General features: G+C 39.8%; 3 protein-coding genes across 9 annotated transcripts in view; 2 read left to right on the top strand and 1 right to left on the bottom strand.

The window, feature by feature from the left end:
* Nucleotides 1-5857: 5857 nt before the first annotated feature.
* On the bottom strand, nucleotides 5858-10476 carry kbtbd4 (kelch repeat and BTB (POZ) domain containing 4). 3 transcript variants are annotated; one of them, XM_035419945.1, is made up of 5 exons: nucleotides 10294-10476; nucleotides 8748-9221; nucleotides 8001-8142; nucleotides 7424-7530; nucleotides 5858-7006 (listed from the first exon to the last, which is right to left on the bottom strand). In XM_035419945.1, exons 2-5 carry the CDS (start codon nucleotides 9210-9212, stop codon nucleotides 6146-6148), a joined length of 1575 nt encoding a protein of 524 aa, XP_035275836.1. In that variant the 5' UTR covers nucleotides 9213-9221; nucleotides 10294-10476; the 3' UTR covers nucleotides 5858-6145. The 3 variants fall into 3 exon arrangements, with proteins under 3 accessions (XP_035275836.1, XP_035275835.1, XP_035275834.1); XM_035419944.1 differs by having other exon boundaries at nucleotides 8748-9224; XM_035419943.1 differs by lacking the exon at nucleotides 10294-10476 and adding an exon at nucleotides 9483-9535.
* A 1314-nt stretch (nucleotides 10477-11790) lies between these two features.
* nudt7 (nudix (nucleoside diphosphate linked moiety X)-type motif 7) lies at nucleotides 11791-13991 on the top strand. 4 transcript variants are annotated; one of them, XM_035418982.1, is made up of 4 exons: nucleotides 11791-11889; nucleotides 12282-12449; nucleotides 12811-12969; nucleotides 13459-13991. In XM_035418982.1, the coding sequence occupies exons 2-4, from the start codon at nucleotides 12291-12293 to the stop codon at nucleotides 13807-13809; spliced, it is 669 nt and encodes a 222-aa protein (XP_035274873.1). In that variant the 5' UTR covers nucleotides 11791-11889; nucleotides 12282-12290; the 3' UTR covers nucleotides 13810-13991. The 4 variants fall into 4 exon arrangements, with proteins under 4 accessions (XP_035274873.1, XP_035274871.1, XP_035274872.1 ...); XM_035418980.1 differs by having other exon boundaries at nucleotides 11805-12134; XM_035418981.1 differs by having other exon boundaries at nucleotides 11805-12107.
* A 401-nt stretch (nucleotides 13992-14392) lies between these two features.
* Nucleotides 14393-17179, top strand: part of LOC118227917 (synaptic vesicle membrane protein VAT-1 homolog-like) — a 38282-nt gene continuing 35495 nt past the window's right edge. The window contains exon 1 of one of the 2 annotated variants that reach the window (XM_035418977.1): nucleotides 14393-16000. In XM_035418977.1, the coding sequence (XP_035274868.1) occupies nucleotides 15786-16000 (215 nt within the window). In that variant the 5' untranslated portion in view covers nucleotides 14393-15785. The other variant, XM_035418978.1, reaches the window with a different exon arrangement.

Consider the following 17179-nt stretch of genomic DNA (forward strand, 5'->3'; position numbering starts at 1 on the left):
CTAATCAGTCTATCCTTGAGTCCAAGTGGACGTGTGTGCCAAATGTGAAGAAATTCTCTCAAGGTAATAACGTGTTTTGTATTCCTTCAAGGCAAAAACGTGTTTTGTGAGGTCACAGTAATGTTGACCTTTGACCTTTGACCACCAAAATCTAATCAGTTCATCCTTGAGTCCAAGTGGACATTTTTGCCAAATTTGAAGAAATTCCCTCAAGGCGTTCCTGAGATATCGCGTTCACGAGAATCAGGACGGACGGAGGGACGGACAGAAGGACGGACAACCCGAAAAAATAATGCCTCCGGCCATGGCTGTGCCGTCACAGAGGCATAATAAAAACATTCTCACATTAACCTTCTACATATCAAGCTAGTGCATGTGCATTCTTGTTTTAAATGGAGGGGATCCACAAATGCAATAATGTTCTTACATTAGTCAGCTACAGATGCAGTGCGGTCATGACATATGGATATTATCATGCTCCTTAAACCAATGGGCAGCTACCCATGCTCTGTGGAGGGGGACTCTGTCATCTTCAAAGACACATTCCTATGCAGAAAAAGTTTAAAGTAAGAAGACAATCACTCTGTACAATTAAGTATCAATTGACATCAACCTTACCTTAAAAGGGTACAAACCATGGTGGGAAAATAACCCCACACCATTACAGAACCACCATAGCTCTTCCCTGTTGGACTACTTCCTTTTTTGTTCACTAACTTCACTGTATCAAACAATTCACCCTGCCAGCTAGTTATTGCCATCTCAAGAACCTGCATGGATGAGGTTCTTGAGATGGCAATCCAGTTTTTGCTTATGATTCACGATTCAGTAATCAAAGGATTAAAAATATAGTTTAATCTTCTCTGATTAGGTCAACATATAATTGGAGGCTACAGAACTGATGTACAGTAAGTTCATTAGAAGAAACATTCAAATTGCTGATAAGCCGTCTGGGAAAAGGGAGGGAAGAAATCCCAGGGAATATGCTCTTGTTACCACAATCTAAATTTCTGCTAGACTCATTTCTGTGGTAGGTTGCAGTTTCTCAATGATTACATTTTGATGAGATCATTTTAGGGTCAGGACGTAATCTCGCCATGGTGTTCTCTGGAGATGCAGTACCTGTTAATTTACAGAGCCCTGGTGAACTGCAATAATCAAGATATCACAACTTGTGTGCCTCTCTGGTGCCCCCATGTGTGCACTTAATTCAGAAACAACAGAATGGGAGCAGGTCTACAAAGTGTGAGCTCAGCATGCTGCCATTTGCAATTGTGCTGCCCTATTGTGTTATTATGTGTACTGTCTTCGTACAGCAAGCACCAGATGTGTCTAAAACAAATTTCCTTCGGGACAATAAAGTCTGTCTTATCTCTTATTTTCTCTGAGGCAAAAGACACAGAGTTCTGTGACTATCCATGTGAACAAACATGACATGTATTAACTGGTGAGCTACATCTTTAAAAGATTAAAACATATTTTGCCAAATAGCACTGATACATTTATTTATTTTATATTTATAATTTATCCATCTATTAGACAGAAGACACAAACATACAGGTGGAATTAACACAGGGAGAGTTTCAGAGAGAGCATGGGATTGTTTGTAGTTTCTCCTGGGAACTGTGAGTTTAAAGGGCAGAGTATACCCTATGGTACAAGAAATAAGGCGTCCAAGGGAGAGTATGTTTTTTCTGCTTAATTTGGAGTTGGAAAGTGTCGCAAGCAAAAATAAATGTCCATATATGGAATTTCACATCACACAATTTGAAAAAAATTTAATGTGGAACATATAATTGCTCATACATTTATTATGAAAATATAAACAGTGGCTAACTGGCCACAACTTCTTGCTGAACAGAAGACACAAACATACAGGTGGAATTAACACAGGTGAGAGTTTCAGAGATGGGATTGTTTGTAGTTTCTCCTGGGAACTGTGAGTTTAAAGGGCAGAGTATATCCTATGGCAGTGGTTCTCAACAGGGGGGCCGGGGCCCAACAGGGGGTCGGGGGCCCTGAGATGATAGAACATTATTGAAAGCTTCAACATCAAGACATGAGTAATTATTTAGCTAAACAAATAATACAAAGCAAGAAATTAATAGTATATAAAATATGACCTTTTTACTTTTCTGTCAGACTCATTTGTTTGCTATGAATGGGGAAAAGGAAAAAGAAGATTTTTGTTTTGTAAATATTTGAGGATTACAAAAATGCCAAATTTTTATGGGGGTAATTGGAATAAGCTTGACTAAGCACTAAGTAATCGGGGAACTTTTAGAATTTAAGTTCAGCGAAAAAAATAAAATAAAAGCTTGACACAATAAGTATGTTGACAGTCACACAATTTCTGTTGTTTTAGCTTTGCATTCCAGCACATTGGATTTGAAAGGAAACAGTGAATATGAAGATGAAGTGCAGACTAAAATAAAGAGTGTAAAACTAACATACAGAGAAGACGACATCAATATAACTGCAGAGAGTTCACTGCAAGATGCAAACCACTGGTAAGCCTCAAAAACATAACGTCCAGGTTAAAGTTTGCTAAACACATATAGTTCCCCTTTCCTGGCTTCCTCTATTATTGCATATTTGTCACCCTGAATGGTTTCAGATCTTTAGGCAAAATGTAATATTAGTAAAAAGGGAACCTAAGTAAAGACAAAACACATTCTTAAAATTATTTCATTTATTTCATGAAAAAGGTTAGCAAACACCCATTGCACTTGTGAAAACGTAATTGATTACAGCCAGCTTGATTACAGTTGAATCTAAACCTCACTCACATTGAACCTTACCATCAGAGTGAAACAGTCACCACAAAGTTAGAGTAAACAGAACACTATGCCATGATCCAAGGAAATTCTAAAAGAGATGAGAAAAAAGTTGATGGAATGTATCAGTCTGTACAAAGCCATTTGTAAGGCTCTGGGACTCCACGAACCGCAGTGAGCACCATTCTCTTTAAATGCAGAACACTTGGAACAGCGTTGAATCTTCCCAGAAAAGCCTGCCAAAACTTCTCTAAGAATGCAGAAAAAGATCCCAGAAAGTCACAAAAGATCCCAGAAAAACATCCAAAGAACCTAGCCTCAGCTAAGATCAGTGTTCATAACTCCACAATTAGACAAAGATTTGGCGATAAAAGGGATGAGAAAGTAGCAAAGCAGAAACAACTGCTACCCAAGAGAAACATCAATGCTCATTTTACAACTGCAAAAAAAAAACACCTGGATGATTCACACGCATTTTGGGATAATGTTCTATAGGCAGAGATGTCAAAAGTGGAACTTTTTGGATGGCATGGGTCCCATTATATCTGACCATGCATTCCACTTGCTGAATACATGACTGAATGCAAAACCCCCAGAACAAACAGGAACTGAAGGTGGCTGCAGTGCAGGCCTAGGAGAGCATCACCAGGGAAGATATCTAGTGTCTGGTGATGTCTATGGGTCACAGGCCGTCATTAAATGCAAATGCTTTGCAACAAAGTACTAAATATGATGATTTAATATTATGTTAATCTAATTACTTTTGGTCACCTAAAACAGGGGGATTATGTATAAAACAGGCTGAAATTCCTCCATGGATCACTGGATATGGATATAAATACCCACAAACTGAAACTGATGGTCTACATTTAACCTCATATCCATGGTTTCATTTCAAATCCAATGTGCTGGAATACAGAGGCAAAATAACAAATTGCACCACTGTCCAAATACTTACGGGCCGCTGTACTGTGTATGTGTGTATATACAAACAGTACTGTGCAGAAGTCAGAGATCACCTGTTCATTTATTCAATTTCCAATTAATTTAGTCATTCAGTGCAATATATATATATATATATATTACTTATAGTATTTACAGTACGTTATTGTAAATAAAAGAAAGGGTAGTCTGAATTTTGCACAGTACTGTGCATCCTTTTAAACCAGCAGATTGCCATTTTAATGTAGTCAGGGGAACTGCTGTTTTTCCCTGTAGTCGTGGTGCAGTTTTACGACAGTTTCTCTCACTAGACAACACAGGACATTTGTCTTCTGCCTCTTGATCTTGCTGGTCTTCCCCTGTTAACATTACTGCCAATCAGCTGGACCCTTCTGAGTGTGTGCGGGACATAGCACCTGAAAATGTTTACCCCAACTCCTTCTTCTTTACCATATTTCTTGCAACTTCATGACTATTTTACTTGCACTACAGGTTAAAGGTGTTAGGCTACATGGAGTTTTAAATAAAAACTTAAGGTAGATATGATTTCACTCAATTTTATTAGCCCTGTGCCTCCTTCCCAACTCTCCACCTCCTACTCTGCAAAACAATTGGACAGACTTCCAATAATGAATTTAACTAATTACAGCCAAAGGAGGGTATTTCAAAGAAAGTCGCCTCTAAGATGATTTTTAAGTAAAAACCATTTTTTGTGTTATTGCAGGCAGAAATTGAAAAAAAGGTTTGTACTTCGTTTTTTTTCTAACTTTTTTTAAACTACAGATGGCCTAATATTTTTGGTTTGTACTGTGTATGTAAAAAAAAAATTTAAAAATGGGAAAAATGAAGAAAATCAAAGAGAACAAAAAAACCTTGTAAAATAAATTATTCAAAATTCATGCTGCCAAGGGATATGACAAAGGAATGGTTTTTGATTATTTATTATCATCTGATTAACAGCAGAAATTATTTTTACTATAATGTGCTGAATGCAGTCCGTATGTTCACTGACATTCAAAACATTGACACGACATTGATGTCTGAGCACTAAATGGAAACTGTTGTGTGCAAATGAAAATGGCCTGATTCAGAATCCATGTGAAACCAGCAATCGTGATTTTTTTCTGAAAAAATAAAAACTATTTATATAAGCAAACACACGCACACACGTGCGCTTACACTCTCTCTCACACACACACACACACACACACACACACACACACACACACACACACACACACACACACACACACATACATACATACATACATACACACACACACGTATATACAAAGGTACACCATAGAACCTCAAATAAATGCACTGGGAATGGAAGTCATTCAGAACTCTGAAGTTGGTAACTTTGAACGTGATGTCAAAACCCACAGATTTAAAGAAATGTAGGGACTTGTAGGGACTTCAGTTGAAATTACCAAGAGCCAAAGCAGTGGTATCAGGGAGCTCATTACAACACTCAAGAAATGTTCATCGCAGGCTATCTGAACGAGACATCCACTGTTATCTTTTCTACAGCTATCAAAACTATTGGATTTTCTACAGGTCATTCTTCATAACCAATCCTGTTGAATTTCCCACATTATTCTTTAACAACCTTACCAATCTATGTCCATTTGTCTAATTTTGATAATATTAAGCTATTTAAATATTTAATATAAAATATTTGTTACCTTTCAAATATGACAAGTTTTTGGATTAGCAATAATAAAGGCCATGATGTTGATATGGTGGAATTATGCATGCTACTTCCAGGTTCGCAATACATACAGATGACCAGTCAGTCCATAACTCAGTGGTCTGTACCACAAATTCCTTACTATAATGACTGGTGAAAATTATGAGCGGCTAGATAATTTCTTCTTCCACTATCCACACTGGTAAGTTCTCAACAAGTTCATTTCTAGGCTTCATATGTGATGAGGCACAGGCTACCCTGCCAAATGAGACCTTCTCTTCTTAGGTAAAGAAATAGTCCGTCTCTCAAAGTGACTCCAGTCAGGACTCCTTTCACTAAGACTGCACAAGAAGCAGTTATTCCAGAGAGCCCCTCGAGCGAATATTTCTGCAAGTATATTATGAAAACAACCCTGAATTATATGAAATTACCAGAATATGGGGGGGGGGGGGGGGGGGGGCGGGGGGGGGTAAATCTGGTGTTGCAAGATATATTAATCCTACATGCTGACGTCCACTGCGTACCAAATAGCTGGATAGTAACATGAGGACTACAGAGACTGAATGTGAATGAAATGATTAAATAAACAAGACAATCTATTCAGTTTCCCAAAGTCTAAGCACTGTGATTGTAACAATGGCTAGTGAACTTCAGAAGTTCTCTCTATAAGCCCCAAGCTCAATGCCATCGAGCTGACATAATGCTTTCGCTTCAAAAGCCGTTCGGCCACCAATCAAGCCAGGACAAACTGCCAGTTTGTGAGGAGAATCTTGAGGCCCTTGATGACAGAGACCACGGAGGTGGCGGGGTTGAACTTGAGCGTGTTGGCGTCGCCCTTTTTGCACTTGTCCCGGAAGACGTAGATGCACCCGTTGCAGCTGGCCACCTTCCAGAGGGACGGCACGCAGCTCCACACCTCGGGGAAGCGCAGCCGGGTGAAGCTGTCCAGCAGCGGGTTGTAGCAGACCAGCGAGTCGCCCTCGGCCACCACGAAGATCAGGTCCTTGTGGGCGGTGGCGTGCATGCAGCCGGCGAAGGGCAGCATGTAGGGCTTGGTGTGGCACTTCTGGGCGGCCGTGTCGAAGCACTGGATGATGCGCGAGGGCTTGGTGAAGAAGTCCATGTCGTTCTCCTCCCCGCCCAGCAGGTAGATGGTGCCGTCCAGGTTGACCCCGGCGGCCCCGGACACGGCCGTGTCCAGCTGGCTGGTCTCGGTCCACACGTTGCCCTGCACGCCGTAGTAGATGACGGCGTTGGACAGCGTGTCCTGCAGGGTCTTGCCGCCCAGCGAGTAGATGGCGTCCTCGGTGGGCGCGGAGACCAGCGTGTGCTGCAGGCGGTCGCGGGGCAGCGGGGCGCAGCGGTCCCAGTCCATGGTGTGCATGTTGCACTTCCACATGCGCCGCGGGATGGAGCCGCCCACCACGTACAGGTCGCCGCCGTGCTTGCAGGCCGCCGTGATCTGGTGGCACAGGCTGTTCTGGCCGCTCACGCTGATGGCGTCGTCCTCGTCGCAGTGCAGCGACACGGCCAGCGAGTGCGTGCGCGTCTCCTCCTTCCCGATCAGGTAGATGTGCACGTTCTCGCCGATCTCCTGCGCGGGAGACGGAGTGAAGACAGCAGCACAAGCCAGGTGAACCCGTGCTTTCAATTTTTAATGGTAGACCTGACATTGGAAAGGTACTTATAAAAAAAGCTTGCTTTGGAAAGACACAGTGTATGAAACCTTTTTTAGCCTGTTCAAGGAACTATAGCTTAATCAAGTGAAAAGAATCTGAAACTATTTTATGCCCCGCACACCACACAGCAGAACCACACTGCAAGACAGCGATGGCCAAATGGGAATAAAAATAATCAAATGGGAGATAAAAAATAGATGAAGTGGTTCACAAGACTCACAGCTGCATCAATGTGAATTGAGAGTGCACACCATAAACTCCCTGAGCAGAAGCCCCCTAGGACCGGGCTTGTTATGAGCATAAAAGCTGTGATTTCTGGCAAGCAAATGTACCTTCAGGCTATCCTGGAGAATAGTCAGAAACTCCTGCCGCTCCACTTTATTGTGGTTTATCCAGGAATCAATGGCCACAGTAGGATTCTGAGAGCTCGGAACACCATCTGAAATATGGTAAAGACAATGAATCCATACTTTATCTAATCACAACACACAAGCTATGCTAACATCCTGTGTTCTTTGCACAGAAATGATTCCATTTGTTTTATTCCAGGGACAAAGGCAATTCACAATGCTCAATCTATTCAACAGAAACAAAATCAAAGAACATGACACCAAAATGAACATGAAACCTACTTAATTAAGTCTAATTGGAGCCTCATACCATACCTGTTCCAATTCTTCCCCAGAAAAACATAATACATTTATTTTGCCCAGCAATCCCATAATAGACTATGTCCTGCATTCTTTCATGAGCTATGATGCTATGACCGAGGGCTCATCTGCACTGGCCACAACAGTCAAACCAATAACAAAAATATAGCTACATACCTAAAAGAAATTTAGGTGACATTTCAATCATCATTACCAACCTTAGGGCATGTAGTTGGGGGAAATAAGAGTTCAGACGCACCTTTAATGATGTCCATCAACAGACGGAGGGGCAGGTTAAGAAACTCCTCTGTCTGGTGCAACTGCACCAGATGGATTTTGGCGCAATGCTTGGCAGCTGTGTAGAGCTCCTGGTCACTGTGCCTGTCTGCCAACCACATCACCTACAGCCAGAGCACAGCATGATGGGAAATATCAAATCAAAACATCTGAGAAAGACCAGCATACCTATTTCCATTTCTAGTAAGATAAATTAGATGACATTAGATAACTTGGATAAGATAACATTTCTAGTAAGATAACAGTCTGTTTGTATCTTCCCATTTCCACAGTAAAATTTTCAACCTAAAGTACTTTTCATTTTCTGGAGTTGGATCATCCTATTTATTTCCTAGTTATTGGAATTCCAAGCCATCCAAGTAATTTCAAATATGAAATGGATATAGACTATTACTGAAATTTCCTTAGCAACATTCTGGATTCAGTCAATACTTGTCATTAACTTTGGTGAGTTCATTGATCAACACAATTCATAATAACTGCTTTATGGATTAATTTGCAGGTTGAAATATTTTGTTACGACAAACATTGATTGTGTGACCTATAATACTACCTAGTATTCAAAACACTATGCTTACAACAGGTTTATTTAATTCCAACGACTGGGGCATCTGTGGGATAGTATTCATCAATCATCATCATCATCATCATCATCATCATGTATTAATCTTTAATACAGAATATAATGATGCCATTGCCACAAAATTACCTGCAAACAGTTCTTGACCTCCACGGTGCGTGAGAGAAAGCGGGAACATTCCTCAAAGAGGGCAGTCAGCTGGTACATGTCAGCCAATTCGTAGGTGTCCTGCAAGTCCTCAACCCGCAGCTTGATAGTGCCGTGGTAAATGTAGTCCACCAGCAACTGAAATACTGGGGCACTTACATCCTTAAGTTCAATACTTCGGTTATGCGCCTCCTTCAGGTTGGAGGTAAACATAGAGCGAAAGAAACAACTCTGGGCTGACAGCACCAACCTGTGCAGCTGAAACTCCTTTCCATCAACCATGACAGTTACATCAGCAAAAAGCCCATCCTCCAGACACAGGTCCATGATGCTCTTTACGACCCGACTGGAGTGCGAGCGATCAGTGAAAGTGTATCCCAGGAAATAGTTCTCCTCTCCCACTGAACCCCCTACATTGAGTGGCCCTCCATCATCACAGGACTCCATTTTAGCCACCTGCTGACAAACAATAACAGAATGGTGCCGCTATAAGAACTATAGACGGAGAAAGTAAAGCTTCACATGACTACTGTTTTTCTGGCAATTAATCTATACCACTGAAATAACTGTAACTGAATAAAATCAGCAACCATGTGCTACTGATTTAGCTGCTACATTTAAAATACAGTACTAGTTAAATCGCTGCTCCACCATTAAAATGTTTCACTTAAGCATAAGGCCAATAGTACCCCACAACATCTTTACCAGATAACTTACAAGTGTCATGAAGTCTTAATGTCGCGGAGCCATTTAGGACAGTTCTATTTAACAAAAGAGGAGGGGCTTTAAAGCAACGCAACAATCATTTTTCATTATGCCAATTAAAAAAAGAGGCAGGGGATAAAGTTGCATGCTTTTAAGGCTAGGGATATACACGTATAACAACATTAGTTAATGTCTTAATTCAAGATGTGATAGCTATGAGCCTAAATATTCAGGGGACAATGAAGGTTGGGAATACACAATATGCAGGTATAATAACATTAGTAAATGTTTTAATTGTAGATAGCATACCTATAGGCCAAAATATTAATGAAAAATATGAGATACCATTACACCCGGAGACATTAAGTAAAAACATTGCTATTCTCAAAATACTAATAATAGTTAACTATGACAAGCCATTAATAAATCCTGCATTTTGTAAAGTTGGTTTAACTTGGTAAGCAAATTGCGATAGAATTTGTAAACTGGAAATTGTCAATTGGACAGCTAATGTTACTTAGCTAATCCGAACGACTAATACATGATTTTCCCAGCAAGAAGGTATGTAATGTTCGACGTCATAAATATGGTCGACCAACCTGCCATAACTTCCCAAACTACCAAAAATGATGTTAACAAACCATGACAATGAAAAAGATACATAATTACTAGTATGTACTTGGACAAGTAGATAGCAAGCTAGTTAACTCAATTTTCGTCTCATCTTCTCGGCAAGTTTCTTACTAGCAGGTTAGCCAGCTACTCATTCTAATTAGCTTGCTAACAGGACGCAGTGAGTTAGCCAGGTGGTATTGCTATTTACCTGTAACGTTACTCGTCAATTGTAGTGTCTGGACGTTTTCAGAAAACGACCTATTAGATCTAGCAACGTTAGTCTATGTCTTTATATTTGATATTTTAAATAACGTTATGTTAGCGGAATTAAAACGGATGCCAACCACAATTTCACAGTGGAGGCCGTAGATATAAGCAACACTTGAGAGAACTTTAAAATCCCTCGGAGCATGAGAATAGCGCCACCATTGTTATGGGGGACCTGTAGCAAATTAGGCCAGGGTTACACATTCGCCGACCTACGTGTCAAGCAAAATGTGCAATACTCTCGTGCGTAACATTGCCAATTCACAGAAAATAATACCCGTTTAAAGTCCACAGAATATAATACCTGGGGAAGGGCAGTTCAAAACAAGAATACAACTACCTATCTATTATATTTGTATGGAAATGATTATATGGGGGAAAACGTGTGCCGTGGCTAAAGACAAAACTTTATCTAGCCTGTCTGTTCTTCTAGGTATTGATGCCTGCCTGCCTGTTTAGGGTGTGTGTATGGTCATGTTAAGACCAGTAACCTTTTTGGAAACAGAGCTGGAACCTAATGCTGCAGTTTCATATAACTACCACATCCCCTTTGGCATTCTCATCATGCGGAAGGAATTGTCCCCACCGACTCAGAGACTATGCATGCCCATGTCCAGATGGTCCAGATCCTCAAAAGGCAATCCACAGCATCATAGATGGGAGGAAAGTTTACCAATAAAATACGCACTTTAACTGGATTTTATGGTATCAAAGGTCCACCTAGAGGAGAAAAAAGCTATTACATCCATTGCAAAAAATGTAAATGTCTAACACAGGACAAATGCACTTCTTCAGATGTCAGTCAGGGGTTGAAATATGCTTTAAAGACCATGTGCAAATTGTAATCACATTTTAAAAATGTATTTATTCATTAAGCAATTAGAAAAAGTCATTTACCAAATGTATGAACAGTAAAAAAAAAATATCTTAATGTGAAAAAATATTTCAGATCAGGATAGCTGGGGTGTGTTCTTTCTGTAAACACTGATTCCCATCCAAACCTGAATAGCACTCCCGATGCATAATCGAAGTAGTTCATGGACCACTGAACTGAATTCATTGGTATGGACAGAAATTCCAGGAAGTTGCCAGTCTCAACCATGGTCTTAACACCGCGTACTCCTGAATGGGAGCGAACGTCGGACAAAGATGGTGGAGAAATTTTACAAGAAAAAACATAGTGTACTGCAAACGAAATCGGTACGCCAGTACCATTGGCTAGTAAAACTTATAGTTATATGAAGTATGACATGACTATGCAATAGTCAAGTATGTAGCTTAATGAAAATGCAAATACATAAATAAATAAATAAATAAATAAATAAATAAATAAATAAATAAATAAATAAATAAATAAATAAATAAATAAAACCCAGGACTGAATTCAACTTTTATTTTGAATTTACCCCTCCTTTGATCAACGGAAGTAGACCAGCTATCGTTAGCTGGCGATATTTCCGCGTTTTTGCAAATTACGTTTCCCTCTTGGTTTCAACCTATTTTTTACAGTCTCTGGTTTCAACCACCAATTTTGCTTGTAATTTGTTTAACGTTTGAATCGTATTAACAGTTTATTTAATGTTGTGTTACCACAGGGAACCATTGGTTTTGTAGGACATCTTTAGCGAGCTATACATTTGTGTTGTTTCTGTATTCGTTCATGGGTGTCAAAGTTACAAAGTGCATGAGCTCGAGAAAGGCTTTACACCTAATGCTAGTTCGTAGAACTCTCAAAACGTAACTAAGTGTTTGCAGGTAATACTAATTATCTGCTCAAATCTGGTAGGTTAATGCGCAACAAACGGTTTCAAGATTAGAAATAATATTATGCACGTAATGAGAAAATAAAGATATTTCCTAAGTCAGCCCATTTGGTAATAAGATAACTTTGTTTGAACTGAATGCGATTTTAATCCCATTATGTTTAAGGAGAGGCAAATGGATGGCATTAAAGCAACGATCAAAAATAATCTGAAGCTCTTCGAAATGGGAAACACATTTTCTGATTTGCCAGAGCTACCAAAAGCGTCTGTCTTGATACCATTATTGATGAAAAGTGGGGAAATGCATGTACTCATGACTGTTCGGTCATTGGAGGTCAGTACACTAACATTTTCATGAATAATATTATTATTTAAATAATATTTTTTATAAACAATTTAAATTGCGCTGTGGAAATATTTCACATACGTTGCTATGCATGACGAATTTACGCATTTTTTTTTAGTAATATGCTACGTACGCAGATTTTGTTCCCAGGCTGATATGGAAATATTGACAGTGGCTGAAGAGCGTTGCTTGTGAGATGCAAAGAGTAGAGACAGTTTTAGAACTCCAGTTTGAACGAAGTGCAATGGACCCCATTAAAAAAAAAATGGAGCACATCATTTGCCACTGTCGATGTCAACAAACTTAGTAGGGCTATCGAACTTAACCTTCCTTTCACTTTTTGTCTAAGCTGAGAAGCAGTGCAGGGATGATTTGCTTTCCAGGAGGCAAATATGACCCTATAGACCGCAACGAGATAGACACCGCTCTGCGGGAGTCTGAGGAGGAAATAGGCCTCGCTCCAGATCAAGTAGAGGTGATCTGCAGACTGCCTCCTATAATAAATAAGGTACATTTTGTTTTCGCCACATGGTGAATATAACTGAACACTCTTGACCAAATACAGGTCCTGGTGTTGATCTTTTGTTTGAACCTGTTTTAGGCTGTAGTCATGTGATAATGGCTGTGGTGGTTATGTATGTTGTAGCTTTAAAAAATAAAATTTTATTTAAATAAAAAATTATATTATAGTCAGAGTTTAAACTTTTTGTTGTGTAATATGAGTGACCCTGCCAGAGCATAGCCAATTTATTCATCCTAAGTAGAAAGTGCTTGGAATGGTGGCAATGTAAATTAACTGCCATAGTACATACATTGTGATGAGTATTATTCAATATATAATGATTATTTAAATGTTTTGAGGCATGGTATTGTGCAGTTTTGGCATACAGGACAACATGAAATAGATCTGTGGTCCATATGGGCACATTTTTTACAGGAGGTGATGTACGACAGTGATTTTAACTTCTCTAAAATCTGTTGTATTCTGTCCCCTAAGAGTGGTATTCTGGTGACTCCGGTGGTGGCATTCATTGATGATTCTTTCAAGGCCCAGCCCAATCCAGCTGAAGTGAGCGATGTCTTTACTGTCCCACTGGATTATTTTATAAACCGGTCAGGCCACTCCTCCTACACTGTGACTGGTTATGTTATGGAAATTCACAGTTTCCTGTACCAGGATTCAGATTCAGGCAAAGTGTACACAATATGGGGACTGACAGCCATATTGGCGATACTTACTGCTGTTCTAGCATTCAGGAGAAAGCCAGTGTTTGAAATTGCTTTTGATGCTGAAGACCCACTTCCTTATTTTCAACGTAATTTTCATTTCCTAGTCAGCAAAATGTGATTAGCTTGTCCTTCCACATGGCTGTGTAAATGGACAATTAACTTAATATTTTCACTTAAGAATTTTAATCGACTTTTTCAGTGTCACAATCTTGGCATAAGATGTACTAATAAGCAGAATGATGAAGGCTACATTTTTGGACCAGCAAAACAAAATAAAATGTAATGTAAAATTCCATCATACATGGTCTAGTTATTTATACCTTGGTTTGGGTTTGATTTTGTGTTACTCCTGTAGGTTAATGGGTATTAATAGAGTTAATTTTTTATAGCTTTGGGGAAAAATGACTAATTTATTGGTAGATTTATGAAATGCTTGTATAACAATAAATTGTGTGTTGTGTTGATGCCCTAAAAATGAAATGTATGTTTTGTATATATACCTTCCTGTACTGTATGTGCTTTTGGAAAACATATGTTATAGATCCTTGACAGGTGAACCTGATTGTGCTGACTTTTTATTGTAGCATAATTGATTTTGTATTAAGTGATAGAATTTCATGTGCACCTAACCTTCAGAATATCTTCCCCACGATGGTGATGCACCTTGCCCCCTGTTTCTGTAGCTAATGGGGTAACCATGGAAACTACATCACCAGACGGCTGCACTTGATATTGCTATCAGTATGGGGTGGCTAACGCATCAGTTTTAGCATAATTGTGCTTTGCTGCAGGAGTGGTAGGTACAGAATAAATTTGTTGTGTGTAGTATGTTGTAATAACTGTTACTTTTTATTGTCGTGACTCTACACACCGATTAAGTATAGGCTAGCAGAATGTTCATTGAACTGTTACAGTATGATTGACCCTCCATTCAAGACGAGATACAAAGTGGCACATCCAGTTGGAGCAATAGTCCTTTTTCAATTTCAATAAGAATTTAATCCAGAAGAGAGTTTCAGTAGGGTTGCCCACTCTCACGCATCTGGCTGGCATGAGACCCATGCTTTCAGCCTCAATCTCACGCTCCCTCAATAAATTTCCCAATCCCTCTCGGGTTATGAGACAGTCTCAAATCTCACTCAAACCAGATGACCAAAGTTGGCAACCTTGGTTTCAGTCAAACAGCTTTGTGTGTGTGTGTGTGTGTGTGTGTGTGTGTGTGTGTGTGTCTGGTTGACAAATTAGCCTTTCCAACAAGGCAGGTCCTATTTAGTATGTGGTGCACAACTTGTTTATCTCTAATCATCAATTGCGATTCAGAGCTTCAGTCATCATAATGAACTTATTAATTTAGCTGCTGTTTATGAATGATAAATGAAACATGAAGCCTACTTCCACTTATGGTAAATTTGTGTCATTATTAATTTGTGTTTTATCTAGTACCTGCCCTGCTGAAATTTCCAGCATAAATCAGCCTAAACTGGTCAAGCTGGGTTAAGGTGTGTTTTTGACACTTTTTTTAAAGCTGGTTTTAGCTGGTCAACCAGCTGTTCACCAGCTGATCGGCCTATGGTCAGGTACTCCAACAGTTCGGCCGCCAGTTTATTCTACCAGCTTAACTAGCTTTGACCAGCCACGACCCAGCTCTGGCCAGCCAAAAGTGTCGAATATACTGTTTAAATCACCTTCGAGTCCCAGATGGTTTCAGATGGCATTTTCAGCAATGTTATTGGGTGTTTTTTCATGAATCACTGTTATGCTAAAAAGGGACGTTCTCTGGTTACATACGGGGTTTTAATAATATGCCACCAAATAAAAAGGTTACCGTTATTACCCAGTCATAGGTATGAATCTTTCAAACATAGTCTGAAGACTCCGACGTATAATTTAAAACGGCTATTTTTTTCTGAGTGTTTATGGTAGTCTGGAACGTTTGGTGGCGGCGTACGATTCGCTCTGCTCGACCGTGACTAGAAGCTTTCGGTCGTCGAACAGAAGGAAGGCAACGCACTCCAAGTGCTGCGCGTCAGGGAGGTGGAGAAAGACACCGTTCTGTTTTGAGCATCTTTTTGCCATTATATTAAAGCTATAGACATGGCAAAGGAGGGAGCGTCTATCACTGAGGAAACTGAACAAATGATTGAGAAGAATGGTATCAAAGAACAAGAAAGTGTGCTGTCTGCGGTGGACACCAAAGAAATGAGAGCGGTGGTGTTGACTGGATTCGGTGGTCTCAACAAACTCCGAGTAACCAAGAAAGCAATGCCTGAGCCGCAGGAAGGAGAAGTCAAAATCCGCGTGAAAGCATGGTAATGTATTCAGTTGTCATATCGCCATCTTCATCGTTGTCACCATCATCATCACCATCTTCTGACTTCGCAGACGTAGTAGGTTTGTTGATTTAGAATGTTAAAGAGTTTATACATTTCAATTTATAGAACTTTTCCACATGTTGATTAGGATGGTTGCTATACGTAGTAGTCTACTTGCTGTTGACCACAGGGGAGTTTACCCATCATTAACCTGATTTAAACACTACGTGGTAGTTAAATGTGTGTTTCGTCTCTTCGTAAGTGTGTGGGAAATTTGTATTTGGGTGTCTTACGCGGCTTCTGATTCTACGATGTGTTTAAACTGGTAAACAGTTTTTATCACGAACACGTCCGCAATGGGTTAATAATGGTCTTTTCCAGTTAAAATACGTTATATGGACTGTAAACTGAATTGAGCGGCATTATGTCAACAAACGGTAATATTTTGAGTCATTGCATGTGTCGGGTTGAAACTGTCAGCGCTGATATAACTTAACTGGCTTTGGCCAAATAGATGCTAAGATAAAACATCATACTGACAACGCGTGACATGTTAATTTACACAGAAATTATTAATACCGTGGTCACACAATACTGAGATGTTGTGAGGACGAAGAGGATATGAAGGTGTCCACAAAGCGTCCCAGAAAAGAGCACCATCACAAAATTAACACCGCAACGCCGAGAGAATGCAACTGGGTAGGCTACTTGGGGTTGGCATTTAACATTTTTCGTTGTTATTTTGGATTTTCAATACGTTTTTCATGTTGCATTTAAGTACAAAACATGTTGTTGCATCATGACTGGAGGCGGTAATGACAGCAGCATGCATTACCTGGTCATTATAATGACGGAAAAACATTTTTCACATTCACTTTTGAGCAAGGAGCAAGGAAGCCATTAGCTATCTCCCCCACCCCACCTTTTTAAAAACCCTAGGTCCTCCCCAAGTAATTATGTTGGGCACTACGTGGTAAAGTTCTAGGCAGGATATCATAACCCAGCTGGGATTCTAAACTGGTTTAAGATGGTTTTAAGATGTGTTTTTGACATTTCTGGTGGGTCATAGCTAGTTTCTAGCTGGTCAAAGCTGGTTAAACTGGTAGTGAACTGGAGGACTAGCTGACTATAGTCTGGTCAACTGATTGAACAGTTAAGATGTCTAAAACACATCTT

Source organism: Anguilla anguilla, chromosome 5 (genome assembly GCF_013347855.1).
Source record: "Anguilla anguilla isolate fAngAng1 chromosome 5, fAngAng1.pri, whole genome shotgun sequence".
Taxonomy (NCBI): Eukaryota; Metazoa; Chordata; class Actinopteri; order Anguilliformes; family Anguillidae; genus Anguilla; species Anguilla anguilla.